Raw genomic sequence first — 18823 nt, 5'->3', positions numbered from 1 at the left:
TTAGAGAGATGAGTACAGTAAGATACGGCACAGTACCATTAGAGAGATGAGTACAGTAAGATACGGCACAGTAAAGTCTCTTTTATGTTTCTGCAAAAATAAAGATTAATTTCTGAACATGACAAAGGAATGAAGAAAATGTTCAAACTTTGAACTAAACTATTTTGTTTTAAAAACTAGAAAAATAACAAAAGACTTGATCAAGATACTCAAAATGTCCTGAGAAAAAAAACCCGGTTCATTTTGGACTTTTATTGGTTATTAAGCGTCATGTGACTGCGCTGATTCAACTGTGTTCATTTTTTCAACTGATTTGTTTTTGTGAAGATTTCACTCAGACTCCTCCTAAACACTTGTTTTTCAGGTTCTCCTCAGAACCGATGAGGACATGATCAAGTTCAGAGCCAAAAAACCTGTGGAACGGTCGCGTGAGCTCCTGCTGTTACCATAGAAACGCAGTAAGGTTTAGTCTAACTTAGTGGTCTAACATGCTAGGCTAGTAAAACTGGGGAAAATAGCAGCTTGAGAGACAGATAGATGAATAAACTGCTGTAGATTATTTATTTATTTTTCGTTTATTTATTTCAATTCCTGTTAGCTAAAACACTAAGTTAGCGTGCTAAGTTAGCTTGTTTGTTAGTTTACATATTGAATTAGCAATCAAAAGAGTGTAAATTGTGGAATTGGTAATAAACATAACAAAAAATAAAAGTCAAATCTGATCTGGATGTTACTGAAACAAGACAGGAATTAGCAGAAAGTGAGTAGCGAATAAAGAGTAAACGTAGCGCCTCTGTGTCTCTGTACTGTGATGGTGATGTACGATGTATTGCACGCGTGTGCAGGGCATCATGGGTAGCGTCAGCAGTCTAATACCCGGCACTAAGAACTGCAGAGGTTCGGATCAGAAGATGAAAAAAGGGTTTCAGGGTAAAAGAGGCGGATTGCTGAAGCACGGTTTCTCTCACGAACACAACGGCAAAAACAACAACTCCAAACTCGGCCACGCCTCCGCGGGAACCGGCGATGCTGACGACTTCTTCTACATCAAAGTGACCAACAAACCCAGAGGAGAAGAATCGCTGGACGACGCTGGCTCGAGGAGAACACCCACGGAACTGAGCGTGTGCGCTAGGTTAGAGCAGGTACAGGACCGAGATTTTATTCAATATCTTTAATACACTTTTTATATAATAACTCTAGAAATTCTTTCCATTTTTGCCTCTGTATTAGTCTTGTATTTATTATATTTAAATCTAATCTATCCTAGAATGTATGTGTATTTGCCCTGCCCCCACAGGGCGTGTCTTGCTCTTCACTAGCAGCTATTGTCCTGCGCACTCTTTAGTCATCTTTGTAGAAGTTTTATTTAACGCTGCGCTAATCTAATCTTCATCTCCATCATCATGAGCTAGTCATGTTTACAACACACCCTCCTGCACTTCCTGTCTCCGTTTCCTCTCACATAAATTCCCGTCATGATCTTACTGCCAAACCGACACTTTTTACCGTTTCTTCATCAAGTCCTCTTCTCTTACAGCAGATGTTCCTATGTTCTTCTCCATCTGTTCCACTGGGGGGGGGGTAGCGGTTTGAATTTTTCTTGCTTGCTGGTTCACTTGCTAATCATTATTCTTCTAATAAAAGCATGAGTTAATCCATGGACTTGTTGGTTTTGAGGAATTGATTTCTGGTATGATGGAGAATTAAATTTAACCATACTGCATTACTCATCTTTCCTCTGTTTTCCCATTAGACTGCAGAAGGCTCCTTCCTGCCCCAGTTCCCCCGCAGCAGCAGCTCTTCTGTAGAAACCCACAACAGTTTGAGCACAATTCTAGGAACCAACCTCAGCCATATCGACCATCCCAAACCCCAGACACCGGAACCGAAACATGACATGAGCTCAGGATCTCCATGTGATTCTGGGATCTCCGGCTCCAGCTGGACCAACGACGGCGCTAACAGCAGGACAAAATGGACCGGTGGGGTTAACGGAGACGGCAGGACACCCAACTCCAGCACAAGATCCACGAGCGTGTTGAGTGACTGCACGTCCGGCCCAGTGAGCCTAAAGACCGACGCCACGGCTAAAACTGTGGAATTGAGCACCACCAGCCCTTCCTCAGAGAGGAATTTTCCAAGTTCACTGGAGTCTGAAGTGTGTGAGGAGAGACAGATCTACAGCTCTGAGGTAAAGCTCACTGACATTTGTTCATGTTAACCTTCACTTAGAGAAGGAGGCTTTTAAGAGTCTTCTTCCTCTCACAGTTCCTCTATTGGGGGCAGCAGTAGATTAAATGGTTAAGGCTCTGGGTTGTTCATTGGAAGATCAGGGTTCAAGCACCACCAGGCTCCATTGTTGGGCGATTGAGAAAGGACCCTAACCCTCCCTGCTCCTGGAGCACTGTATCATAACTGCCCCTGTGCTCTGACCCCAACTTCCTCAGCTGGGATATGTGAAGAAAAGAATTCCACTGTGGTGTAATGGTGATAATAAAGGCTTCGTGCCCTCTATTCCCAGTTTCTCTGTGTTCCTCAGCACTGGTCCCTCCCACTGTCTCAGGGATCTGCACCTACACCTGACGCTTTGTGACCATGTGACCATCTCGACTCTGGGTTTAGATTCAGTTCCACGTTATTCAAACACAGAGGCAGAAAACTGATAACTTTCACTCCTGGGTTTTTCTCGGGAAAGTAAGTAGTGACGTTATGATAACTTCGCTCATGTCCTGAACACTGGAGGCCACACCCAGATTTGTTCTCACCGTAGCTGGATTGCACAACCTCACACATTATTACTGAGCATGCAGACACAGGTTTGTGTTTACTGGGTTTGTTTGTTAGCGAGATGCTGAGCTAATTACAGAGCTGCAGTCCTGTCGGTCTAGTTTTATTCATCACAGTCTGTCTCCTCTACTGACTGAACAACCCATAACCCATATCAAACAACAGGCACTAGCTCAGGAACAACAATTATCAAAACCCAACATTCCTCTTGGTTCAGATGTTTTTGGAAGTATCTAGCTAGCTACTTTTGTTGTGCTAAACTACTACATGCTGAAGAACATACTGGAAAAGCTACGTTATTACAAAAGTAGTTCAGCCACAGGAATGCTAGGCTTTCACTAGGCTAGCAGCTAGTATCTCTACTCATGGCTAGTTTCACCTAATTGTTGCTAATGTTCAATAATCGGGCCAGATTTCCCGCGGCATTAGCATCTTCCTGAGATTAGCATGCAGCTCTGTAGTGACTAAACTTGTTGCTCCAGTGAAAAAGTCTGGGTGAGGATCAGTAGCTCCCCCTTGTGGAGAATCTTGTTAAACGTGAGCAGGTGTGTGGCTTGAGCAGCAACGTTTCTTCATTTCTAATATTGATGCTTTGGTTTATCCAGAAGTGAAGGATGTTAAATGATTGGTCCTGTGTTTAGCTCTACCCCCAGGATTAACTGTTCATTATTGCTTTAAAGAGTCCTGATGAGTGTATGTTCTTCTGCAGGTATCCCAGCATGCTTTGCAGGCTCAGCAGCTCCTCCAGCTGCAGGTTCTTCAGCTCCAGCAGGATAAAGATCAGCTTCAGGAGGAAGTGGATCAGCTGATCAGGGACCGAGATGCAGCCGAGAGTCAGTTCATCTACAAACACCAACACAGCCCTATAACAGCCACACTGGAAGAGACACAGTGGGAGGTATGGAGTCATAATAATAATAATAATAATAATAATAATAATAATAATAATAATAATAATTAAAAAAAATAATAATAATAATCTAAAAACAGTTGGTGATCTGCTGGATCCTAGAACCCTTCACATTATCATATTCACTGGCTAGAAGCTACCAAACTGAATATACTTCATGCTCCATGCTGCTAGCTCACTGCTAACCCTGACGGCTGCTGATTGGATGATGGCTGCCTTGTTTCCTGAATAATCCATTATTAGATGTTTCAGATGATTCCTGAAACATTCTGTTGGAGTGTTCTGGAGTGTTCTGGCCACACCTCCGACCACACCACATGTCTTTATCAGTATCTTGTCCTCAACATGGCTTCATGTTTCTTGTGAATCCATCAAACCAGTCAGCAGTTCCAGCTGTTTGAGTAAACTAAGCCCCGCCGCAGTAGAACCGATATGGTGGCCATATTGTTTCTGAGCATCATCCTGGAGTGTGAGAATATTCTGTGTGTCTGTTCCTGTGCAGGTGTGTCAGAAGGTGGGTGAGATCTCTCTGCTGAAGCAGCAGCTGAAGGACTCGCAGGCTGAAGTGACCAGTAAGCTGGGCGAGATTGTGTCTCTGAGAGCCGCACTGAGAGAAAGCAGGAGTAAAATGGAGGAACTGGAGGAGAAACAGAGGGAGTGTGAGGAGACACTGCGCTTACGGACCACCGAGATGGAGGTGTGTTTTATACAACACTCAATACTTCTGTAGGGGTTCAATCTAATGGTCAAGCTAATGGTCAACTCTACACTGCTTCTGACCTCTATCGATTTCCATACTGGCAACCCATCTGACCCTTATTGTGTTCCACATTCCTTATTTGGTCATAGCTTCCTGTCGTAGCATATGTTTTTTAACATTAATAAGATGTTATATAATAAGACATTATTTCAGTCAAATAAGAATTTTATTATTCTCTCTCCAATTTCAACAATATTAGTTTGCATTTTATAATTTATTGGAGGAAACACAGCCTCGCTTCAGCTAACCTGGGTTTGATTTCCTGAAGGTCTGTGAAAACGAGTTGCAGAGGAAGAAGAACGAGGCCGAGCTGCTCCGAGAGAAAGCAGGAAAGCTGGAGACGGACGGCAAAACCCTGAAACAAGATCTCCTGCTGGCCAGAGAGGAACATTTAGAGCTCCTGAGCCTGAAGGTCCAGCTGCAGGAGCAACAACATCTACTGCAGATCTTCCAATCCAAGATGGCTGCCCAGGAATCTTCAGAAGACGTCGACGTCCTTCAGAAGGAGGTGGAGAGTCTGCGTGAGCAGCTGGAGGACGAGAAACGGAAGAAGGAGAAGATCCTGAGCAGCTTCCAGCGTGAGAAGCAGACGTGGAACAAAGAGAAGGACAAAGTGATCCGTTACCAGAAGCAGCTGCAGTTTAACTACGTCCAGATGCACAGAAAGAACCAGGAGCTGGAGAAAAGACTGAAGGAACGAAACGGCAAAGTGGAAGACAGGACAGAAAAGGACAAGGACCGGACACAGGAGGACACAGATATCCGAAAGACAGATGTGAGCTACAGTGAAATGGTGGCCACTGAGATATGAAGCAGTGCCCTGTTCCGATCCCGTCTTTAATGCACACTTGCCCACTTCCGTGTCCCCTTGGTCGCGTCCGATTAGCAATTTTAAGGGCTCTTCAGTTATCGAGGTCCACTCTTAGAAAAAGGTTCCTTAAGGGTTCCTCAGATGGGTCTGCTTCATCTTAGCTAAAGAACCATCTAAAGCCATTGTTTGTAGAGTTATATTCAGAGGCGTTCCTCAGACAGACAGACAAACCAAAGAACACTTTACTAGATAAAAATAAAACTTTCCCAGAAGGCATTTCTACATTCCTGAAGCAGGTTCTCGGTCAGGATGGCAGATGAGGAGTAAATGTTTTAATCATTCCAATAATTGTGTCTCTCATGGATATTCACCAATCTTACTCTGCTACCTAGCAAGTACACTGGATATTTAGCACTTCACCTTAGCAATGGTGCTGATTGTTACTCAGAAATTCCATCAGTCTTCCTACTGAAAAAAACCTGTTCCTAGCGTCGATCCCAGCTCCTCGATCGCAGCATGGCCCCGGTGTAGACATAACACACTCCTCACACTGGACGTCTGACTGAAGGTTTAAAGTTGTCTCAATTTTATTAATTTTGTTTATATGTTTGTTATTTATTTATGAGTGAAGCTCATTACTCACTGCAAAAAAAAATCTCACTGCAGTTAGAGCGGGAAGTGCTGTGATTACATCATAACATCACAGCCAATCAGGTTCCAGTATGCAAATGCAGAGCGTAGCAGCGACTGTGGAGGATCGAGAGACGTTTCCAGTTTGTGTAAGAGTCTAGCAGCTTCTGTGGAAACGCCAAATCAAGCAAAATAATATTCTCTGTAAGTAAAAGATATCTTTTGCTGACTTTGAGTTTAAAATGAGGAACTGCGAGGAAATAAAAACCCACCAAATCAGATCAGAAGCAGATCAAACTAAACTCGGAGAAGCTTTATTTCAGCCGAGAACTGGACATAAACACTGACCGTTCACAAAATCTATCTTTTCTCTTCACACCAGAGCTTTACTTCAACCAAACATCTACACCAAACCCTACAAACTCTGCCACTGCCTCACGGAGGGCACTTCAGACTGTGTTCTCACGCCACACACACTGAATGATGTACACTATGTATTGTATTTATTCTGATAATATAATAAAAGTTACTTTTTTAATAAACACGAGAGTCTTCAGTAGAGAATAAATGACGTCAGGTGGACGGAGCTCTCAGAGCCGAGCTGTATCTGACCAGACATGTGCTGATATTCCAGTTCTCACAGCAGGGGAATTGCTTAACCTTCATGTTCACACTTGTCCCAGGATTATGGGTTTGTTTACAAAGAGCAGCACACAGTACACTTTCATGTCTTTTATGGAGTAGATTTTCTCTCAGAAGTTCTGCAAAAATGTAAAAATGGCTCACGGGAAAAGTGGAATGAAGAATATTTTGCTTTATGCTATAACTAGTGCTGAGTCATTTGTGCATGAGTCGACTCTTTGATATGATTCTTTTTGTGAGTCTTTTTTTCCCGTCCATTTGTTAATCATTCATTAATCTTTAATCAGTGAAATATTTCCACAGAATCCATTTTTCTCCACCTGAGCGATTAACTGGTGTATTTGTCTCTCAGCTGTGTGTGAAGCAGATGCTCAGGATTCATGGAAATATCTCTTTCATAATGAAGCACAAACACAACAGATAATGATAGAGACACAGAGTCTGAATAATTTAGATAAATGAACATGTATTCTATGAAGTTCACTACAAAGTAAATGTCTTTTGTTGATTTGTTGTCTTTTTTATTTTCTTTAAACAATTTCAGTCACAGCTGCGGAGAGGAAAACAATCGCTTTGTCCGGGTAAAAAAGACAGTGAGTCGAATCAAGAGTCAAAAGAGTCGACTCTTATTGAGTCGAGTGAATTTATCGGACGGAATTTCATCAAACGTGAATAAATAAGAATAATCCGCTTTGGTGTTTAATCGTGTGGATACGAAACTCAAGCGTTAATAATGAAGTCATGTAATCAGAGAGAGAGAGAGAGAGAGAGAGAGAGAGAGAGAAAGAAATGAATCACCTGAGTGTTTATGATACTGGAGCGCCCTCTAGTGTTCAACAGTGTGACGCTGCATCACTTTACTCTCCGTCTTGTAAGATTCTTCTCAGCCCCTCACTGACCTCCGCTCATCTTCATCACCTGCATCACATGACCACGTGTTGAGGTTCTGCTTCATTTCATTCCTACCTTCAAGCTTCTCTTCCCGCGGCACCGTATCCCAGAAACCCCCTCGGCACACAGTGATATACCAGTCTTCACACTTCCCAGTCAGATATTTCAGGAAGTTTCCAGTCTAATCCGCAGAGGCCCGGTGTGGGTGTGGCTGTGGGCGTGGCTGAATGTTTAACACGCCTGACTCCACCTGTTTAATCAGCTGCTCTCAGCTTTCAGAAGCCTGGACAACTGTAATTAATCTTTCTGTCTGCTATTCATTAATTACTAATTAATATACAGTATAATGTAGTGTTCAATTAGTCAATTAATTCATCAATCATGCATTTCATTCGTTCAAATCTAATTATGTTTATATTTTTAATTGCAATTAGAACACAGTTTCAGTATAATTAGCTGTAGATTTAACACTTTCCCCCTCAGACTTCAGGTAAAACTTTCTGAGGGATCTGTGGTGTGTTAGAGACGGACAGGGAACTGGGAGAACTTTACGGAGTGACAGAGGAATCATCTGCTGCTCAATGTAAACAAGATCAAGGAGGTGGATTTCAGAAGAATGAGAACTGAGAGCAAGCCCAGGAACATCACGGGTGAGGAGGATGGCAGTGTCCAGCAATTTCCTGGGTATTCACCTGGACATCAGACTGGACTGGAGGACCAGAGGAGGAGGAGTCAGTGGACAGCAGGAGAGATGAGCACTGGACAAACTGCTCTCCATCATGAACAGTTCATCTCACCACCTTTACCTCACACCACACACCCCACAGAGCTCTTCATCTAACTGACTCTCCTCCCTCTGCTGCTGTGAAGAATGTCTGAGGAAATCAGTCTTACCACAACCCTGAATAACAGCTCAAGGAACACGCCTGCGCCAGCATCTCAACCCACTCTTCACCTCACACACAGGTTCTTTAAAATATTCACCATCACGTTCACACCTCTTTTATTGCTCCAGTTTTCTTTTATTTTCCAATGTTATACACATCTGTATTCAATATTCAGTGTGGTTTTGTCTCACAGGATCAGTGAAGTCTCTCTGTCTCTGTCTCTCATAAGAAGCACAGCTGTGAGGGATCCTGATGAACCTGGCAACCCTGAGCCTGGAGCTGGAGGTTTTAACTTTAATATAAAAAGTAGAAACAGTGTTTATTTTATGTTTTTGAAGATCTCCAGCGTTTTTCCTGTTCCAGCAGAAAACACTATGAAGAGAAGATCTGAGAATCTTCCTGATTTATTCCTCACGGACCTTTTTATGAAATATATATATTTATAAGTTAAAAAAAGAGAGTGTTATAAAGCTGTATACAAAAGTGCCACTGGGGGGTGTGTGTGTGTGTGTGTGTGTGTGTGTGCGCACACTCAGAGAGCAGATGAGTTCTGCATGTTCCTCTGTTCGCTCTTCTGTTCTGTTAGATGTTTCATCTGAGCTTTGTGCACCAGCTCGTGGATCCTGAACTTAACCTCTGACCTCTCACCCTCAGGTAACCTCTTCATGATGATGGACATGGACTTGAGGAAAGGCTCGAGGTCGTCCTGATCGTCTGTGGTGGGCGTGGCCAGTTTGCCGGCACCGCCCTCGCTCCTGTTCTTCCTAGAGCCGCAGCAGGTGGAGCAGGTTCTCCTGCAGGTCTCGCTCCTGTCCCCCGCACCGTCCTCATCGTCCTCGCCGTCTCGCTCCATGTGTCTCTGCAGCACGGCGCACACGTCTTCCTGCGCCCACATGCGGCTCCGGGACGAGTTCAAGCTGCGCAAACAGGAAGTGACATACACGGAGAAACCGTCCCAGCGCTCGTCCTTCTTCTCCTCCATGGTGCTGCACACGATCCTCCTCAGACTCGCAGAGTCCGACTCTTCGTCCTCATCGTCCTCGTCGCACTGTCGCTTGGAGACAGATGTTTTGGGGAACATCTGTGGGCTGGGCTTGTCAGAGCAGGGTTTCTTGGCTCCGCAGGAACGCACTTCGTCCTCGTCCTCATCCTGGAACGCACGTTTAGAGAGTTGTTTGGAGAGCTTGGACGTGTCCAGGTTCATCTCCAGCTTGTTCAGACTGTCCGCCTCGATCTCCACGTCCACCTGGGCGGGGCTCGAGTCCTCACAGCCGTTCTCAACCACTGTCACCTAGGCAACAAACAAACAAACTTCTTAATTCATAAACAGTGTGTGTTAATCACAACACCTCCATCAGAAACTCCTTCAGGTGTGCTTCACTTCCTGTTACAGAGTCAGGAAATATGTGGGAGGAGCTTGTAGAAAATGATGCAACGGTCTGATTGTACTTCCTGATTTTGGGAATTTTGACACCATACTCTAAATACAGCACTTTGTGGGAGGAGCTTAGGAACTCATTGTCGATTGGTCAGATTTCACTTCCTACTCTAAAATCTGCTTTAAAGTCGGTATTGCTGTAGGAGGAGCTTTCAGAGTTCAACATCTTCGATTGGCCTGATATTTCTACATGATCCGGAGTTGTACTCTTGTGGGCGGAGCTTGTGGTCATTCAGTGTTTTCATTAATAACGTGACCGTGTTCTACTGGTGAGACTTCAGTAACACTAAACACTGTAATTACCCACAATGACCATAAGATGATGAATTATAGCTGCAGCCCCTGTGGGATTCTGTCTGGTGATGTGCAGCGTGTCGTGACGTGATGTTTCGGTCAGATGGTCACCTCGTAGTCCAGGTCGGTGCAGTAGTTGCTCCTGCGCTTGATGTGAGGATCGAGGAATTTGAGGCGCTGCATGATCCACTGCTGCCTCGGGGTGAAGAAGCGTCCGTCCGATCCGTACATCATCTTGGTGTATCTGCTGTACTGAGTCCTGAGAGAGTCCCATTTCTTACGCAGCTCCTTCTCTGGAATAAAAACACAAAGATATCCAATCTAAAAAAAAAATGACAAAATTAAATGGCTGAAATTAAAGCATGAATGATTAAAGAGAAAATGAGGGTGGGTGTGGTCTCAGTGGTTTGTAGTCTATCATTCTCCTGTGAGTGCTGTTTTTTGTTTTCCCACCATCCTGTTTAAACTGAAAATCCCAGCAAGAGATCTTCTGGAAAACTCAAACTAGTCAAAATCCAACTCCAACCTAGCCAGGCTTAAAGTCGCCGAGATCGGACTCTTTCTTCATGTGAACGTTAACTGAAGCTCCTGACCTGAATCTCTATGATTTCTAGACGTGTCTGTCTGATAAATAACTGCATGAACCTGCTGGTGTTCCTAATATAGTGGACAGTGAGTGTATGGGCTTGATGAGCAGATCTCCTCAATCCATCAGGGGGTTTCATTTAACTTTTATGACTTCCTTGTCTACAAACAAACTACACTCCCAAATCAAACTGAAGAAAGATTATACTTTAATAATATGTGTCTGTGTTTAAATGAATCTTCATCACTGCGATATCGCCTGAAGGTGGACCGTGAGCTGATTATATCACGATACTGAGCGGAACCGAGCCATCACTCATCCCTCAGCCATTTTGAAAGTCGGCCATGTTAATGAGAGTGGTGTTGGAGGAGTGCGGTGGTCTCGTGCGTGGTCACTGAGGTGTAAATAAAGGGCAGTGAGGTGGTCACTGAGGTGTAAATAAAGGGCAGTGAGGTGGTCACCGCTGATCTGGAAGTGTTTAGCCAGCTCCAGCCAGGCGTTCATCTTCGCCGTCTTGTTGGTGAAGTTCATCTCCGTGTTGTCGAATAACTCCGGCTTTCCCTCCATCATGGCCACGAACTCCTCCTCCTTGTCGTTAGTCCACGGAGCCGCCATTTTCTCACGAGCTCACTATCTGCTGTAGCATCTCTCTCTCACAGGACAGCCGTTACCGCAAAAAGTGCCGTACAAATCCCACAAGCGGAAGTGCAAGCCCGGATAGCCAATCAGCTTCCGGTCTGTGCGGCTGAATGCAAAACACACCACGACTTCCTCATCCATGTGCACTAGGTAGGGAGCGGAAGCGAGACATTGTGCACACTACATAGTGCACTAGTTTATACACAACACACGTTTAGGATTCGGCCTTCGACACGACTTTAAATCGGACTTTTCCGTCATCTGCCGAGAGAAAGAGGCAGAGATGTTCCGTTAGAGTTTAGTTTTTATTTTAATTCAGAGACAATAAAGGACTATAGAGTAAAGTAAACTGTTTATTTGAGCACAAGTAACTGAATTACTTCATAAAGAAAGAAAGAAAGAAAGAAAGAAAGAATCATATATTTTGTATATTGTAAATTCTGTTACTTATATCTCGGGAACTAATGTGTATAAAGTGGTACACTGATATTTTAATAAGATATTTTAAAGAAGATTTAATAAGATTTTATTGCAGATCACACAAATATATTAAAGTACCAGTTCAGTTCGTCCTTAATAATAATATTTATTTATTTATTTAATTAATTTTTTTAAGATAAGAAATTGGAAATTTCCCCACTGTGGGGCAAATAAAGGTTATCTTATCTTATCTTATCTTATCTTATCTTATCTTATCATTATTATTATTATTATTATTATTATTATTATTATTATCATTGGATTGTATTATATATTTTACTCTGAATGATCACAGAAAAAAGCCAACCAGGTCACGTGATCAACCAACCTGACTCTCTCTCTCTCTCTCTCTCTCTCTCTCTCTCTCTCTTTCTCAGTTAGAAGAAAAACTCCCGTGGTCATGTGACTCACATCTTCTGTTTAACGGTTAAACAATAAGGAGGTAAATGGTGACCCCCTACCTCAGGATCTGAACACACACACACACCTCCTTTTCTTCCATTATTCAGGAACACAGAGCTGTATTTGGGAGATTATTAACGTGTGAAAAGACCTCATTAATCACAGTGAATAAAAACAATACAGTGATGTGAGTCTCTCTCTCTCTCTCCCTCTCACACACACACACAAACACTACAAAACCCATAGAGCTTAAACACTGCTGCAGGCCACACACACAATTCATTATATTAATTAGACTCATATAAATACCTGATTATTCTGTATGCCGCTCAGTGTGAACACACCTGAAGTCCTGATTTGAATATGTAAATAAGCAGAATGTAATATAATAAGGAAGTTATTTATTTAGTTAATTACTTATACATTCACTCATATGCCAACATATTTATTTGATTTTATTTATTTAAGTTTAATTAAAATGTTTGTTTTAATCAACCTTAACCTGTAGGATTTTCAGCGACATGTAATGAGTAAACACCTTGTTTTTTTGTTTGTGAGTGTAATAAATATTTACTTTCTCCATAATCCCAGTTGATACTGGTGCGTGAACTTTATCTCTACTGGTTTGTGAAACCTTCAGGAGGTGATGAGTGATGGAGGTGTAAGAGGAAGTGTAGACTCATTTCTGACTGGGTGCCAAAACTTTTGCACATGTCACGTGCTACACTTTTGTTTAAGTTTTATTCAGTAACACAGGATGTGAGTTAGAATTTTAAAGATTCAGACATTTTAAAGATTGTAGACCTTAACCTTTCATTTGAAAAGGCTTAATCAGGGGGTGCACAAACTTTTGCATAGAGCAGTAAAAATGAGCAGGATTGCTTACTACACAAACACACACACACAAACACTCACGTGCACACTCCCATTCGCCCTAGTGAAGTGTTAATTAACTGATGTGTTAATGAGCTGAGGGAGAATGCTGTGTTGATGATGTCATTCCTAGTCTGACCAGCAGGGGGCGTGTGGCAGTTATTTCCCTCTTCAGCGCTAATGAAACTTTCCCTCTTCGGCTGTGTCCCAAACGGTGCACTTGTTTTCATCATCTGCGCGCGCTCCTGTGTTCACGTGCCCGAGGCCTCTGAGTTATTCATTTTAGACACAGGCAGAAACCCTGAGACAATGTGTGAGACAGGATGTGAGACAGGTTATGAGAGTGTGTGAGACAGTGTGTGAGACAGGTTATGAGACAGGATGTGAGACAGATTATTAGACAGGATGTGAGACAGGTTATGAGAGTGTGTGAGACAGGTTATGAGACAGGATGTGAGACAGGTTATGAGTCAGGTTGTAAGACAGTTTCTGAGACAGATTATGAGACAGGGTGTGAGACAGTTTATGAGACAGTGTGTGAGACAAGTTATGAGACAGTGTGTGAGACAGGGTGTGAGACCATTTATGAGACAATGTGTGAGACAAGTTATGACACCGGATGTGAGACAGTGTGTGAGACAAGTTATGAGACAGGATGTGAGACAGGTTATGAGACAGTGTGTGAGACCAATTATGAGACAGTGTGTGAGACAAGTTATGAGACAGGGTGTGAGACCATTTATGAGACAATGTGTGAGACAAATTATGACACAGGATGTGAGACAGTGTGTGAGACAGGTTATGAGACAGTGTGTGAGACAAGTTATGAGACAGGATGTGAGACAGGGTGTGAGACCTGTTGTGAGACAGTGTGTGAGACAGGTTATGAGACAGAGTGTGAGACAAGTTATTAAACAGTGTGTGAGACAGGTTATGAGACAGGTTGTGACACAGTGTGTGAGCCAAGTTATTAGACAGTGTGTGAGACAGGTTATGAGACAGTGTGTGAGACAGGTTATGAGACTGTGTGAGACAGGTTATGAGACAAGGCGTGAGGCAGGTTATGGGACTGTGTGAGACAGGTTATGAGACAAGATGTGAGACAAGTTATTAGACAGTGTGTGAGACAGGTTGTGAGACTGTGTGAGACAGGTTATGAGAGGATGTGAGACAGGTTATGAGACTGTGTGAGACAGGTTGTAAGACAGGGTGTGATACAGTGTGTGAGACAGGTTATGAGACAATGTGTGAGACAAGTTATGAGACTGTGTGAGACAGTATGTGAGACAGGCTGTGCGACAGGGTGTAAGACAGGTTATGAGACAGGTTATGAGACAAGGTGTGAGACAGATTATGAGACCAGGTGTGAGACAGGTTATGAAACAGTGTGAGACAGGTTATGAGACATGGTGTGAGACCATTTATTATACAGTGTGTGAGACAGGTTATGAGACTGTGTGAGACAAGTTATGATACAGTGTGTGAGACAGGTTATGAGACAGTGTGCGAAACAAGTTATTAGACAGTGTGTGAGACAAGTTATGGGATAGGATGTGAGACAGGTTGTAAGACAGGCTGTGTGACAGTGTGTGAGACAGGTTATGAGACAAGGTGTGAGACAGGTTATAAGACAAGTTGTGAGACAAGTTATGAGACAAGGTGTGAGACAGGTTATGAGACAGTGTGTGAGACAGTGTGTGAGACAAGTTATGAGACAAGGTGTGAGACAGGTTATAAGACAAGTTGTGAGACAGGTTATGAGACAAGGTGTGAGACAGGTTATGAGACAGGGTGTGAGACAGACAACTTATTGTGTATAACATGGTGTGATACAGTGTGTGAGACAGGTTATGAGACTGTGTGAGACAGGTTATGAGACTGTGTGAGACAGGTTATGAGACAAGGTGTGAGACAGGTTATGAGACAAGGTGTGAGACAGGTTATGAGACAGGGTGTGAGACAGACAACTTATTGTGTATAACATGGTGTGATACAGTGTGTGAGACAGGTTATGAGACTGTGTGAGACAGGTTATGAGACTGTGTGAGACAGGTTATTAGACAGGTTGTAAGACAGGGTGTGAGACAGGTTATGAGACAGTGTGTGAGACAAGTTATGAGACTGTGTGAGACAGGTTATGAGACTGTGTGAGACAGGTTATGAGACAAGGTGTGAGACAGGTTATTAGACAGGTTCTAAGACAGGGTGTGAGACAGTGTGTGAGACAAGTTATGAGACTGTGTGAGACAAATTATGAGACTCTGTGTGAGACAAGTTATGAGACAGGATGTGAGACAGTTTATGAGACAGTGTGTGAGACAGGCTGTGCGACAGGGTGTGAGACAGGTTATGAGACTGTTTGAGACAGGTTGTAAGACAGGGTGTGATACAGTGTGTGAGACAGGTTATGAGACAGTGTGTGAGACAAGTTATGAGACTGTGTGAGACAGGTTATGAGACAAGGTGTGAGACAGGTTATGAGACCAGGTGTGAGACAGGTTATGAAACAGTGTGAGACAGGTTATGAGACATGGTGTGAGACAATTTATGATACACTGTGTGAGACAGGTTATGAGACAGTGTGTGAGACAAGTTATAAGACAAGGTGTGAGACAAGTTATGGGATAGGATGTCAGACAGGTTGTAAGACAGGCTGTGTGACAGTGTGTGAGACAGGTTATGAGACAGTGTGTGAGACAAGTTATAAGACAAGGTGTGAGGCAGGGTGTGAGACAAGGTGTGAGACAGGGTGTGAGACAGACAACTTATTGTGTATAACATGATCTTTTTACATACATTTAAAATGTATGTGCAGTTTCCACTATTTTACATTGTGTACACACACACACACATATATATATATATAATGTAACAGAGATGTCTCTATGTAACTCGGTGTATGAAACACGGCCGAACTTCACACACAAGCTGTCCTCTGTGCACCACTGAGCATTCTGGGTAATCCGTCACCGCCCGGTAAAGGGGTCACATGTTGAGGTGTGTGTGTGTGTGTGTGTGTGAGGAGAGATTAGCTAAGGCTGGCACTAATTAAATGCTTAAGTCTGAGCCCTAAGTAGCGAACATGCTGACTGCAGTGTTTAACCTCACAGAGCAGGAGAATAAACAAATGTTTACATGGAAATGTCTAAAACTACCCTCACATATTCACCCTGATACTACTGCACTCCGGTTTACACTTCATAACAGCTCATAACTTTTAATAACACATGACAAAACCTGAAATGTTTCTCCTTCCCCTCAAATAAATAAATAAATAAATAAATAAATAAATAAATAAATAAATAAATAAATAAATACACAATCATACAAACTGGACCATGAATAAAAATAAGGTTATTATATTTATAAGATTTTGTAACAGAGTTCAGTGGATTGACTAAAATATTTTTATTTTTGTCCCTGATCAGAGTGTTGAGGATCAGATGGCAGCTGATGGTGATCAGATTCAGATGTTATTTTTTATTTTTTTGGTCCGGATGTAAATCTGTCCATTGCAGCTCCTTAAGGAAGAGAATTAGAGCGAGGGCCATGAGAGGGTGCGAGCAAATTAAGCCCATAAACTCAGGCGAGCGAGCGCCGCTTACCCACAATCCTATTAGCCGAGTTTAGCAGGGACATACGGGCCGAGAAAATCTGATCTGAATGGAAACAGAAGACTACACTGTTTCTACACTGTTCCTACACTGTTCCGACACTGTTCAGTTCCTACACTGTTCAGTTCCTACACTGTTCAGTTTCTGCACTGTTCCTACACTGTTCAGTTCCTACACTGTTCCTACACTGTTCAGTTTCTGCACTGTTCCTACACTGTTCAGTTCCTACACTGTTCCTACACTGTTCAGTTTCTGCACTGTTCCTACACTGTTCAGTTCCTACACTGTTCCTACACTGTTCAGTTTCTGCACTGTTCCTACACTGTTCAGTTCCTACATTGTTCAGTTTCTGCACTGTTCCTACACTGTTCAGTTCCTACACTGTTCCGACACTGTTCAGTTTCTACACTGTTCCTACACTGTTCAGTTTCTACACTGTTCCTACACTGTTCCTACACTGTTCAGTTCCTACACTGTTCCGACACTGTTCCTACACTGTTCCTACACTGTTCAGTTTCTACACTGTTCCTACACTGTTCCGACACTGTTCAGTTCCTACACTGTTCAATTCCTACACTGTTCAATTCCTACACTGTTCAGTTTCTACACTGTTCAATTCCTACACTGTTCAGTTCCTACACTGTTCAGTTCCTACACTGTTCAGTTTCTGCACTGTTCCTACACTGTTCAGTTCCTACACTGTTCCTACACTGTTCAGTTTCTGCACTGTTCCTACACTGTTCAGTTCCTACACTGTTCCTACACTGTTCAGTTTCTGCACTGTTCCTACACTGTTCAGTTCCTACACTGTTCCTACACTGTTCAGTTTCTGCACTGTTCCTACACTGTTCAGTTCCTACATTGTTCAGTTTCTGCACTGTTCCGACACTGTTCAGTTCCTACACTGTTCCGACACTGTTCAGTTTCTACACTGTTCCTACACTGTTCAGTTTCTACACTGTTCCTACACTGTTCCTACACTGTTCAGTTCCTACACTGTTCCGACACTGTTCAGTTTCTACACTGTTCCTACACTGTTCAGTTCCTACACTGTTCCGACACTGTTCAGTTCCTACACTGTTCAATTCCTACACTGTTCAGTTCCTACACTGTTCAATTCCTACACTGTTCAGTTTCTACACTGTTCAATTCCTACACTGTTAAGTTTCTACACTGTTCCTAAAGTGTTTCTACACTGTTTGGTTTCTACACTGTTCCTACACTGTTCAGTTTCTACACTGTTCCTAAACTGTTCCGTTTCTACACTGTTCCTAAACTATTCGGTGTCTATGCTGTTCCTACACTGTTCCTAAACTGTTCAGTTCCTACACTGTTCCTACACTGCTTCTACACTGTTCAGTTCCTACACTGTTCCGACACTGCTTCTACACTGTTCAGTTCCTACACTGTTCCTAAACTGTTCAGTTCCTACACTGTTCCTACACTGTTCAGTTTCTACACTGTTCCTACACTGTTCAGTTTCTACACTGTTCCGACACTGTTCAGTTCCTACACTGTTCAGTTCCTACACTGTTCCTACACTGTTCAGTTTCTACACTGTTCCTACACTGTTCAGTTCCTACACTGTTCAGTTTCTACACTGTTCCTACACTGTTCAGTTTCTACACTGTTCCTACACTGTTCAGTTCCTACACTGTTCCTAGAGTCCCTACACTGATTTTTACATTGTTCCTATGCTATTCCTACGTTGTTCCTACACTGTTCCCACACTGTTTCTACGCTGTTCAGTTCCTACACTGTTCCTACACTGTTCAGTTCCTACACTGTTCAGTTCCTACACTGTTCCTACACTGTTCAGTTCCTACACTGTTCCTACACTGTTCAGTTCCTACACTGTTCCTACACTGTTCAGTTTCTACATTGTTCCTACACTGTTCAGTTCCTACACTGTTCCTACACTGTTCAGTTCCTACACTGTTCCGACACTTAAGTTTCTACACTGTTCAGTTCCTACACTGTTCAGTTTCTACACTGTTCCTAAAGTGTTTCTACACTGTTTGGTTTCTACACTGTTCCTACACTGTTCAGTTTCTACACTGTTCCTAAACTGTTCCGTTTCTACACTGTTCCTAAACTATTCGATGTCTATGCTGTTCCTACACTGTTCCTAAACTGTTCAGTTTCTATGCTGTTCCTGTACTTTTCCGTTCTGACA

General features: G+C 42.9%; 2 protein-coding genes across 3 annotated transcripts in view; one reads left to right on the top strand and one right to left on the bottom strand.

Moving 5' to 3' along the window:
* lzts1 (leucine zipper, putative tumor suppressor 1) overlaps positions 1–6443 on the top strand; it is a 9268-nt gene extending 2825 nt beyond the window's left edge. The window contains exons 2-7 of one of the 2 annotated variants that reach the window (XM_058390504.1): positions 365–458; positions 846–1145; positions 1757–2194; positions 3500–3688; positions 4203–4397; positions 4729–6443. In XM_058390504.1, the coding sequence (XP_058246487.1) occupies positions 852–1145; positions 1757–2194; positions 3500–3688; positions 4203–4397; positions 4729–5271 (1659 nt within the window). In that variant the 5' untranslated portion in view covers positions 365–458; positions 846–851 and the 3' untranslated portion in view covers positions 5272–6443. Of the gene's footprint in view, positions 1–364; positions 1146–1756; positions 2195–3499; positions 3689–4202; positions 4398–4728 lie in introns of both variants that reach the window. The other variant, XM_058390503.1, reaches the window with a different exon arrangement.
* A 1826-nt stretch (positions 6444–8269) lies between these two features.
* Positions 8270–11371, bottom strand: LOC131353585 (uncharacterized). Its single transcript, XM_058390724.1, has 3 exons — positions 11101–11371; positions 10165–10346; positions 8270–9612 (listed from the first exon to the last, which is right to left on the bottom strand). Exons 1-3 carry the CDS (start codon positions 11252–11254, stop codon positions 8854–8856), a joined length of 1095 nt encoding a protein of 364 aa, XP_058246707.1. The 5' UTR covers positions 11255–11371; the 3' UTR covers positions 8270–8853.
* Between the last annotated feature and the right edge of the window lie 7452 nt (positions 11372–18823).

Source organism: Hemibagrus wyckioides, linkage group LG05 (genome assembly GCF_019097595.1).
Source record: "Hemibagrus wyckioides isolate EC202008001 linkage group LG05, SWU_Hwy_1.0, whole genome shotgun sequence".
NCBI classification, from domain to species: Eukaryota; Metazoa; Chordata; class Actinopteri; order Siluriformes; family Bagridae; genus Hemibagrus; species Hemibagrus wyckioides.
Note: the sequence above shows the minus strand (reverse complement) of the source record. Positions and strands in the feature narration are given on the sequence as shown.

Excerpts from the sequence above, each read along its gene's own strand:
- LOC131353585 (XM_058390724.1), bottom strand. The coding sequence starts at position 11,254 with ATGGCGGCTCCGTGGACTAACGACAAGGAGGAGGAGTTCGTGGCCATG. Across the intron at positions 10,347-11,100 it reads TAAACACTTCCAGATCAGCG|AGAAGGAGCTGCGTAAGAAA; the intron begins GTGACCACCTCA and ends TTTTTATTCCAG. Across the intron at positions 9,613-10,164 it reads GCACCGACCTGGACTACGAG|GTGACAGTGGTTGAGAACGG; the intron begins GTGACCATCTGA and ends TTTGTTGCCTAG.